Consider the following 10,471-nt stretch of genomic DNA (forward strand, 5'->3'; position numbering starts at 1 on the left):
TGGGGTCACCTGGGCTGGGGGTCACCTGGGCTGTGGGGTCACCTGGGCTGTGGGTCACCTGGACTGGGCTTGGATGCTCCCTGTGAAAGAGCAGTAAGAAGCCGTAACTGGCATCCGTGCCCACATTGTCCCTGCCCTACTCCCACAGCCACTCCTGGGACTGGGGCCTCTCCAGGTGCCCCTGCTCCTCAGCATGAGACTCGGGAGGCTTCCCAGACCCTTTGTGGCGGTCGCCAGCCGGGCCTTTGCAGGGCTCACTCTTAAGGCTGAACTTTTTCCTGTCCCTTCCTCCAAAGCCGGGGGTCCTGAGTGCAGCCGCAGACGCTGGGTGGTTACAGAGGCTGCCTGAAGAAACCAGGGGCAGGTCAGCGAGGGGCCCCCGGGCACAGGGAAGGGCCGGGCCCATTGCCCAAATCCCTGTGCACTGGATGCCACAGGGCGGGAGGGGCCGGTCTCCCACCTGACTGGGGGACGCCTGGAGTGCAGGGGTGAGGACCCAGGGTGTGGGTCACCCGGGCCCCTGGAAGGTGAAGGCCCAGGAGCTGGGGGCTTGGGACAGGGAGTGTCAGGGCCAGGCCAGGCTGGGGGCTGCTGTCCCGTCCTCAGAGCTGGAGTCCCTGGGAAGGGCACTATGGAGTCCTCCCAACCTGGGCCACTGGGGGCTGCTCCGGAGAGCACTGTGCCAAGTGGGGGGGCACACCTGGTGAATGCCAAGGCCAGGCACAGTCACATGCGGATGGCGCCTGTGCCGGGATGAGCCAAGTCCCCACAATGCACGTCCACGCCAGGTCTGAATGGGACCTCATTTGGAAATGGTGGGGCCACCCTGCAGGTGTAACTGGTGAAGCTGAGGGCACACCGGGTAGGCACGGGCCCCAAATCCAGGGATGAGGTACCCCTAGGAGGGCAGAGGACACTCCCAGAGAAGACCCTGTAATGACAGAGGCAGAGACTGGGGAGACACAACCACGGGGCAAGGAGCCAGCCACTCCTGGCGAGCTTTGCCCAGGACCTCGGCCTCCGGACCTACGTTCCAGGCCACCTGCGTTGTGCTCATTGTCACAGCAGCCCCAGGAAGCTAACACGGTCCCCACAGTGCACCAGCTAGGGCCACCCAGGAGCAGCCAGGAGTCAGTGGGAGCGGCAGAGGCCCTTGGGGTGCTTCTGGGGGAGGCTTTCCTGGGAGTAACAGGCAAGGGGAGGGTCCCCAGCTCCCCACTCCCACCCCAGGGGTGGCTGCAGCAGAGAAAGAAAGGCCCAGGGAAGCAGGGGGGTCCTCCATTAATGATCAATTGCAAACACCTCTGAGCTCTGGGCAGGCGGGCAGCGGTGGCCCCCGCAGGTGTCCCAGTCACAGCTGGGCCAGTGGAGATGGTCCGGGCTGGCCAGGAGGGCCCGATGGCTGGGGGAGTTGGGCAGGTGCTCCAGGACCCTCCCTGCAGCCCACATGCCGGGCTCTGGCTAGGGGTCCCTAGGACTTCGCCCCCTTCCCCAGCCCCATCTCCAGGGCCCTCCTGCAGCCAGGACTGGCGTTCACCCCACTGGCTGCAGAGACAGGATGTCCTCTAGAGAGGCCTACTCCAGAACTCAAAATAGCATGAAATTTAATTTTCCGCCTATTTGACAAGGCTGGGTCCGGGCCCCAGTTAGCAGCAGAGATAAGGGTCCCGGGGGCCCAGGGGCCAGCCAGCTGCGCCCACACAAACACTCCACGGTCCCCGGGCAGGCCGCGTGCAGGTGAGGCCGGGGGTGTGCTCCCCCCTTGGGACCCTGGTTGCTGGGCGCTAAAGCAAACGGGCTCTATTTGCCCAGTCTGCGATGACAATGCTGTCGCCAAATATTTGCCAGCCCCTGGCGGCTGCAGAGCCCAGCTATAAATGCTTGTGTCCAGGTGGAGGTGCGCCTGTGGAGCAAGAGCTGTGGGCCCCGATCAGGTAGGAGCCAGGGCCTGGGGGGCGGGGGCTGCTGAGGACTGCCACAGCCGTGAGCACTTTGAGTCTGTGAGTCCTTCTGTCCAGGGCTTTTCGGGGACCACCCACCCCTGGGTAAGCCCCCAGAGCGTTGGGCTGGCCCAGGGCTGGGCAGGCATCGGGGCAGGTGGTCACGGGAGGGTGCCTGCATCTGGACAGTCTGTGAGCAGCCCCAAAGTCCAGGGCTCAGGCCACTGGATGCCTCCCAGGACGGGGACCCCAGCACTTGAGTGAGATTAGGACCATGGTGTGGCCAGCCATGTCGGGTCGGGGGGCCTTGAAGCTCACCTCCCCGCCAGCCAGCAGGGAAACATCCTGACCCGGAGGAACGCCTGTCCCAGTGCCCTGGCTGCTCCCCGCAGACCTCCCTCCCTCCCCGCAGACCTCCCTCCCTCCCCGCAGCTCTCCTCCCTCCCCGCAGCCCTCCTCCTTCCCCGTATCCCTCCTCCCTCCCTCTGCCCCCCTGTCCTAGGCTCCAGACAAGATGGGCTCCAGGCTACCTGGCCCCGGGACACCTGGAGGGGCTGGGCAGCCCTGGTCTCTGTGGTGGGCCCTGCCTGGCAGCTGGCCCAAAGGGGAGCTGCACCCATCCCACAGTCACTGCCCAGACACCCTCCTGCCAGGCCCCTCACCCCAGGGCTTCCCCTGAGGGGTCCCCGCCAGGTGCAGTGACCCCTGCAGCCCACCCCTTTAGTGACCTCCCACCTCAGCTGCCTCCATCATCACAGAGTTAGGGCCACTGGGGTGCTGCCTCCTGCTCCCATGGGACTGCGATGGCCCCGAAGAAACGCACAGCGGCTGCACCAGCTCTGGGCCCAGTGTGGCCGATGTCCCCCCTTTGACTAAGAACCATGGAGCCCCTGGGTCCGATGCTACAGCAGCCCCAGCCTGGGACCCAGCTCCGGTTCAGCAGCCCCCGTCCCCCTACCCTGGCCTGTGAGGGTCCCTGGCCACCTGCCTGGCTTCTCCAGGTCCAGTCCCCAGGGCTCCTCTCTTCCACCCAATGTGCTCCCCTCCCCAGTGACCACAATTCTAGTGACGCCATCCCCGGGCCCACCCGACTGCCCCCACAACAGGACCCCATGGCTCCTGCCAGTGGCCATCCTGAGTCCAGCAGGCCTCAGCCCCGGCTGACCATGCCCTCATGCCCCTGCCACGTGGCCACAGTGCCCACCCTGTCTCTCCCCACACCTCACTCCCGTGGTGATCCACACCCTCGACAAGCACAACTGGAGGGCCGGGACCTCCAGGGAGCCGAGGCGCTGAGGAAGGTCTCCGGGGGAGGCCACAGACCTGTGGGCTCTGAGTGCAGTGGTCGTGGGTGGCCGGGGCATGGCCAGGCCTGACGGGGAACCCGCCCCTCGGTCTCCCTCCCCAGCCAGCGCCTGCTGCCCCGGAGGTCCCCGAAGCGCGGGACAGTGCGGAAATGGCCGCTGGCGTGATCCGGCCCCTGTGCGACTTCCGGCTGCCCCTGCTGCGCCACCACCCCTTCCCGCCCTCAGATCTGGAGCCCCCAGAGACTTCGGAGGAGGAGGAGGAGGAGGAGGAAGAGGAGGAGGAGGAGGAGCTGGAGGGTAAGGGGCTGGGGGGCCGCAGCCCGATCCTCCCGAGCTCAGGCCGGGCAGAGGCCCCCGCGGAGGCAGCCCCTCAGGGTCCCAGCAGCGCCGAGACACCGCTGCAGCTGCTGCGTTTCTCAGAGCTCATCAGCGACGACATCCGGCGGTACTTTGGCCGCAAGGACAAGGGGCAGGACCCAGATGCCTGCGACATCTACGCCGACAGCCGCCCAGCCAGCGTCACTGCCCAGGAGCTCTACTATGCAGACCTGGTGCGCCTGGCCCGAGGCGGGGCCCTGGAGGACGAGGACACCCAGGAGCCCAGGGTCCCTCAGGGGCAGGTGCACAGGCCGGGCCTCAGCGGGGACGGGGCACAGCCCCTGGGACCCCTGGCCGAGCTCTTTGACTATGGGCTGCGGCGGTACTGGGGGCCCAGGGTGGCGGCCAGCTGGAGCCTGAGGCTGGAGCGGAAGTACGGCCATATCACCCCCATGGCCCAGAGGAAGCTGCCCCCGTCCTTCTGGAAGGAGCCGACCCCCAGCCCCCTGGGCCTGCTGCACCCTGGCACGCCGGACTTCAGCGACCTGCTGGCCAGCTGGTCAGCCGAGGGCTGTCCTGAGCTGCCTGGTGGGGGAACCCCAGCCCTGGAAGGGGCACAGCCAGCTGAGGCCTAGTGAGGGTCAGGGTCGGATTCAGCTGGCCGCAGTGGGGCTGTCCCCCGAGGTGAAAGACTTTCCTCCTGTCCTCCTGGGAAGAGCCTCCTCCATCCCTCTTGGCCACCACAGGACAAACCTAGACGCCACCAGGGCTGGGCTGCGGTGGGAGCAGCAAGGGTGGTGCCCAGACCTGGCCATGCCCTGGCCTTCAGCCCCAGCAGAGCCCCTGGAGGGGCACAGGGACCCCCAGAGCCCTGCCCAAAGGAGACTTAGACTCGGGGGGCTCCACCCACCAGCGGCCCCCAGGGGAGGCTGAGGGGCCAGCCCCAGAGATTCCAGGTCAGCGGCACGGGACAGTGGAGGACACTGCCCCCTGGGCCGGCCCTCCCACTGCCTGCTCGCCCTAGGGCTGGGTGGCCTGGGACCCGCAGCCCCTCCCCTGGGCCCCCACGCAGCATGTGGTGGGGCCAGCAACCACAGGATGAGCGAGGGCTTTCCTGGAGAGGCAGGAAAAGGACCACTGCCTGACTGAAAGAGCCAACAAGGGCTGTTTCCTCCCCAGATGCTAGAAGGCGCTTCCCTGCAGGGGCGCCGGGCTGGAGGGGCTTCGAGGCAGAGCAGGGAGCCTGAGGCAGGCCAGGCAGCTTCCCCGAGTCCTCCTCACAACCCAGGCAGGGGCAGCTCGTGGCGGGTTCTGGCGGGGACTGGCCTGGGTGCTTCTGTGCAAGCCCCGGCCCAGCCGCTTCTATCCCAGGGGGCTCTGGCAGCCCTAGGGGGCCCGGCAGGGAGGGAGAGGGGCTGGAGTGCCATGAAAAGCAAAGGCCTGCGGCCGGGCCGGGCCTCTCACCACAGGAAGGGTCGTGGGGGTCGAGGGACTGGGCCCCCCCAGGCTTGGGCAGCCCGCTGCCCGGGGCCTCAGCACCCCTTTCGGCACCACAGGCCCTGGGAAGGCCCCCCGGCAGGCGTCAGGGAACCTCAGCTCTAATGAGAACAAGGCCAGCACGTTTACTTCTGGATAAAGAGCAAGGGTGGGAGCTGCTGCACCTGCTCCCGGCTGTGGGGCTTCTCTGGGACCCCTCCTGGCCTCTGATGGGCCCTGAGCTTTGTGAGAGACACCTTCCACTGCAGCCACCTGTCCAGAGATGTGGCACGTGGCCCCTGCACTCCTGCCCTACTCCCCTTGGGACCCCCAACCCCGAACCCTGACCCAAAGGTCCAGGAGGCCGCTCGAGAATCCCTGCTGCCCACCTCATGGCCTGGTACACGCCCCAGCAGTTCACAGGTGCCACCTTGCCGGGCGCCGAGTCCTTGATGAAGACCCGCTGCCTCGCCAGGGACGGAAGCGCCTTTCGGCTGTCCAGTGGTGCCTGAGGGCCCTTCTCACTCCACAGCCGCAGCACGGTCTCCCTCAGGGCAGCCACCTCCTGCGTGCGCTGTGGGGAGGGGATGCCAGCGTCACTCCGGAGCCAGACCCCTGGGTGGGGGACGGCAAACAGGGGGCTTATCTCCCACGTGGAGCCCAGAAGCCATTGTCTTCAGGGAAACACTGCCCAGCGCCAGACGCTCAGACAGACAGATGTGGGTGCCTGCCATGGGGCAGGCGGGAAGGCAGCAGGGCTGAGGGAGTGGGTGGGTGCCAGGTGCCGGCAGCCCAGGGCCTCCTCACCAGCCGGGCCTCGCTGTTGAACTTGAGGTTCTGGATGGTCTTGTTGGCCTGGATGCAGTTTTCCAACTTCATTATTTGGTTCTGAAACTAAACACGGCCGCCATTTGGGCACAGACGGGGCTGGTCGGCCAGGGTCCTGCTGTTCGCATGGACGTCCCCACTCCTGCTGTTGATTGCTTAGAGTTTGGGCAGGGGGCACCTGCCCACACACTGGCCCTTGCCCCATGTCAGGGCCTGGGACAAGAAGGGGTGGCTGGAGATTAACCCCGCAGGGACCCGGCGAGGGCTCAGGGCTGCTCCTGCCCTCGTGGCTGCAGACGCCCCAGTGTGGGAGCTCCAAGCAGGTGACTCCACTTGGAACTTCCAGAGGCTGAGACAAGCCGGGGCCCTCCGGAGCAGCTAAGATTACAGGCATGCGCCACCACACCTGGCTAATTTTAGTATTTTTAGTAGAAATGGGGTTTTCCTACGTTGGTCAGGCTGGTCTAAAACTCCCGACCTCAGGTGATTCATCAGGCGTGAGCTACTGCGCCCAGCCTCAGACAGCTGGTTTTCTGAGCCTCGCCTGCCGGCTGGAAAATGCCCCTTAGGCTGGGGGTCCTGCCCACACGGCTGCCCTGTCTGACCCCGATGGCTCCCGTTCTCCCCTAGCTGAGCGAGGGCATCCCCGGGATTACCGTGGCCAGCTTGCCCTGCATCTCCGCGATCTTCCGCCCGGGGCTGTCTTCCTTCAGCAGCTGCACGGATGACAGCAGCGTGGCCAGCTCCTGCCGCAGGGCCCCCACCTCCAACTCCCTGTGGCACCAGATGCCGGGGCCAGCTGTGGTGTGTGCTCGGGGGTAGGGCCAGGACCAGGGACATGGGCTGCTCCCACAGCCGCCATAGGGCTAAGGAGGCTTGAGGGGGATCAGCTCTGTCACCCCTCCAGTGAGGAAGGTGGAAGTCCCTGGCAGATGGCAGAGGGAGGGCTTGAGGCTCCTCAGAGAAGCACCAGGGTGGCAGGTGAGCACGTCTGTCACGGCACTGGGGGGCTTGTGGAAAGCAGCAAGCGTGGGGAACTGGCCCAGCCCAGTGACAGTCAGTGGGGCCCCTGCCCCTCTCCCGTGGCCCCGGAGGCTGCACCTGGCCTTGCCTTCGGCAGAAATCCTGAGGTCCGAGTCGCTCTTGTGAAGCAGGCACTTGTCTGAGATGCCCTCTATCTGAACAGAGCCAGGAATGGCGGGTGGCCCCAGGGCCTGGTCTAGCACCAGCCTCGGCCTCAGCCCCCCGGAGAAGGAGGAGGGGAGAGGACAGGGAGGGGAGGGGTCCCATACCACCACCAAGGCTAAATGCACCAGGCTGGCTGTGCCTTCACCCACCTTCTGGGGGAGGCCGTCCAGCTTCTCCCGCACAACCCGCAGGTGCGCGGCCACCTCCTTCTGCCATCTGGCCAGGTCCTCCAGGGACTTCCTCTCTGCACCTTCCCATTCAGTCTTGACCTGGGATACAGACATCCAGTGAGAGACAGAGCCCAAATTGGGAGGACAGACAGACGGATGGATGGATGGACAGGGCCCCAGGGTGGACAGACGGACACAGGAAGCTCCGGGGGGCAGGCGGCCCCCATGCGCACTTCTGACTCTGAGACATTTGTGCACTGGTCTGCAGGCAGCGGGATGGCCCAGCCAGGCACGCTCTAGGGACACACATGCCAGGCGGGCCTGGGCAGCCAAAGGACTGTGGGGCTGTTCTGACCACACAGGTGCCCAAGTGAGGCAGGGCCGGCCCCAGTGGGATTCAGCCCCGAATCACAGGCTGTCGCCATGTCTGTCGGTGGATAAGTGGAAACATGGGGGTGGTGTCCACGCAAGGCGCATTACGCAGCGGTGGAAGGGAGGAAGCCTTGTGTATGAGCCAAAGAGTGGGGAAACAGGACACCCATGGGTGTCCCTGACAAAGCGGCCGCATGGTGCATGGGTCCGTTTCCTGGAAATGTTCAGAACAGGCTGGGCCGGGAGACAGGGAGGGGCCCAAGTGGCCAGGGGGCAGGGGATGGGAATGAGCGCAGAGGGGGCTGGGATTCTCTCTGGGGGATGAACGCTGTGAAGCTGTGGGCACGATGGCCAGCCCTGTGGACAGCCTAACACAGAACTGCATGCGTTCATGGGAGAGCTGTGTGGGGAGAGAATCCTTCTCAATGGAGCTGTTAAAGAGTGAACACGTGCATGCTGGTGGAGGCTGCTTGTCTGCCCCTCTGCGAACTGGCCGCATAGCTGGGCCATGGGTCAAGGTTCCAACTCAGGCCTCAGGGGCCGCAAGTGCTGGACCGAGACCGCTTAGGGGCTGTCCTGCCCCACACAGGAGTCTCTGGGACTCGGAATCCCCCAGGCCTGGGGACAGTTGCTGGGTGGGATGGGAGGCTTGCGACAGGCCTGTCAGGCCTCTACCCTGGGGGCAATGGTGGGCTGAGAGCTGAGGGATGGGGACTCCCCCAGCCTGCCTGCCCCCCACTGCCTGGCGCACCTCGGACAGCCTGAGGCCCAGCATCTGCTCCTGCAGGTCCAGCCGGCTGCTCAGGGCTGGGAGGCGGCCACTCAGCTCCTTTACCTGCCCGGCCAGCTGCACCACTGACGCCTCCAGAGCCTGGCTCTTCTCTCGGAGCTGTGGGGGACAGGTGGGCACGGGGAGGCCCGGCTAAGGGCCCATCCTGTGTGTGGGGGGGACCCCGTGGGGGACGTGACACACTGCCCCCCCTCACCAGTGCCAGCTCGCCGTGCATCTCCTGCCGGGCCAGCTCCCCCGCCAGCTGCGCGGCCTCCAGGTTCTCCTGCACATAGGCGGTCAGCTCCCCGACCTGGCTCTCCTCCAAGCGCCCCTTGACGTCCCTAGCGGTTGGGGACACATAGATGCCCTCTGTGGGTCCTGCCCACCCCTCAGCACTGGGCACGGGAGGGAAGCTTGGCTGCTGGCTCTGGAACCTCCAAGGAGACCCCAGGATCAGAAGATGGGGTGCAGTCACAGTGCCATCAAGATAGGGCTTCACTGCTGACTGCCACAGCTGAGCACTCCAGGGAGGACAGGCTGGGCAAGCAGCAGGAGTCCCCACGGGATGAGTGGCCGCACAGCTGCCCCGTCTGAACCTGGCTGCACCTCTGGGGTCAAGCACTCTGCTGGGAGAGGCAAGGTCATTCCCTGCCGAGTCGGCCACTGTGGTCCCTCCTGAGTGGGACATCAGGGTCCCCCCGGCCTGACAGCACCTGAGGCCCCAGGATACCCACCAGGCCTTCTCCTCGGCCAGCAGGACACGGTTCAGCGACGCCTGGTTCTGCTGCACGAACTTGGTGAGCTGGGCCACAGCCGCATCTAGGCCCTGGCACTGCTCCAGGAGGTGGTTCTCCTGCTGTGGGGTGGAGGCCGCCCTGAGACCCACACCCCGGCCCCAGCCCTGGCCGCCCGCCCGCCGCCCACCTGGCCCACCTCACGCTGCCCACGCAGGGCCCGCAGGCGCTCCTCCATCAGTCCCCGCAGCTTCTCCCACCGGCTCTCCAGCTCGCCCCGCAGGCTGCCCTCCAGCCTCAGCCTCGAGCTCTCTGAGGCCCTCATTCTCTGCGGGGAGACCCCACCGTCTGCTGCAGGCCTGCCTCTGGGAAGGGGGTGTGGGGCAGGCTGGCCGCAGGCAGGCCCCCACCTTCTCGAGGGCCAGGAAGCTCTTCTGCAGGAAGCCGCACAGCTTGGCCTCCCTCTTCAGGAAGCGCAGGCTCACCTCTTCGCCGAGCCTGGTCATCTGGGCCTGGAGCAGGGGCACATTGTCCTGTGGGCAGCCTCTCCCAGACACCCGGCCGGTCCTGCTTCTGCCCGTGGTCTCCAGCAGAGGTGGAGGCCCCTGCTGTCCCCCAGCCCAGCAGAGTGGGGCCTGCCACACCCTCGGCAGGAAGAAAGCCAGGACGGGCAGCAGCCCTCGGTACCCACTGACCAGGCACGGGCTTGAGAAGCATCTGAAGGCCACGCTCACGTGAGATCCAGACACGCTTGGCATCCACCACCGATGCCACCCAAGGAAGGCCGCCCAGCCGCCACCATGCCCCGGCAGGGAAGTGGGCGTGCCATGTGGGCATCCCCATGCAGGGGGAGCCAGGCAGGCTGGCCAGAGCCTTGGGGCCCTGTCTCCGCCCCAACGGCTGCTTTCCTGCCGCACTGAGGGTCTGAAGGTGAGGGGAGAGCAGAGACGCCAGCAGCCCTGTCCCTGCATCTCACACACCCAAAGGACAGGCAGGTGGCACAGGCCCTTCGCCAGCCACAGAGAGAGCACCTCCTGGGAAGCTTCCCCTCCGCCCAAGCCCCTGTTGGCCCCCTGCCCCCAGGAGGCCACCTTAGAGCAGGTTTTTTGTAAAAAGCCAGATGGTACACGTTCGAACCTTGTGGGGTCTCTGTTGTAACCCTCTCAGCACGGCGGTTACAGCCCCCAGAGCAGACATTGATAATGTGTAAAAAATGTTTGTGTGTGCCAATAAAACTTTATTAACAAAAACAAGCAATGGCTGGCTCAGTGGCTCACACCTGTAATCCCAGCACTTTGGGAGGCCAAGGTGGGCGGATCACCTGAGGTCAGGAGTTTGAGACCAGCCTGGCTAACATAGTGAAACC

At 65.8% G+C, this 10,471-nt stretch overlaps 2 protein-coding genes across 8 annotated transcripts in view; one reads left to right on the forward strand and one right to left on the reverse strand.

Annotated features, from left to right (window-relative positions):
- Positions 1–345: 345 nt before the first annotated feature.
- The window catches only part of CCDC154 (coiled-coil domain containing 154), a 14,115-nt gene continuing 3,989 nt past the window's right edge, over positions 346–10,471 (reverse strand). For 2 of the 7 annotated variants that reach the window (XM_032268139.1, XM_032268138.1), the window contains 11 exons: positions 9,516–9,617; positions 9,305–9,433; positions 9,106–9,224; positions 8,586–8,712; positions 8,351–8,488; positions 7,207–7,326; positions 6,971–7,047; positions 6,526–6,643; positions 5,849–5,935; positions 5,431–5,615; positions 4,792–5,314 (listed from right to left, as the gene is read on the reverse strand). In XM_032268139.1, coding sequence (XP_032124030.1) covers positions 5,188–5,314; positions 5,431–5,615; positions 5,849–5,935; positions 6,526–6,643; positions 6,971–7,047; positions 7,207–7,326; positions 8,351–8,488; positions 8,586–8,712; positions 9,106–9,224; positions 9,305–9,433; positions 9,516–9,617 — 1,329 coding nt within the window. In that variant the 3' untranslated portion in view covers positions 4,792–5,187. Of the gene's footprint in view, positions 932–4,640; positions 5,616–5,848; positions 5,936–6,525; positions 6,644–6,970; positions 7,048–7,206; positions 7,327–8,350; positions 8,489–8,585; positions 8,713–9,105; positions 9,228–9,304; positions 9,434–9,515; positions 9,618–10,471 lie in introns of those variants that run through there. The other 5 variants (XM_032268135.1, XM_032268137.1, XM_032268134.1 and 2 more) reach the window with 5 other exon arrangements.
- PERCC1 (proline and glutamate rich with coiled coil 1) lies at positions 3,355–5,215 on the forward strand. Its single transcript, XM_032268141.1, has one exon. The coding sequence runs from the start codon at positions 3,397–3,399 to the stop codon at positions 4,198–4,200; it is 804 nt and encodes a 267-aa protein (XP_032124032.1). The 5' UTR covers positions 3,355–3,396; the 3' UTR covers positions 4,201–5,215.

The sequence above is a fragment of the Sapajus apella genome, unplaced genomic scaffold (genome assembly GCF_009761245.1).
Source record: "Sapajus apella isolate SASKATOON/1434 unplaced genomic scaffold, GSC_monkey_1.0 scaffold175, whole genome shotgun sequence".
In the NCBI taxonomy this organism is placed as follows: Eukaryota; Metazoa; Chordata; class Mammalia; order Primates; family Cebidae; genus Sapajus; species Sapajus apella.

What these genes read in the sequence shown, in the direction of transcription:
- PERCC1 (XM_032268141.1), top strand. Translation starts at nt 3,397, where the DNA reads ATGGCCGCTGGCGTGATCCGGCCCCTGTGCGACTTCCGGCTGCCCCTG.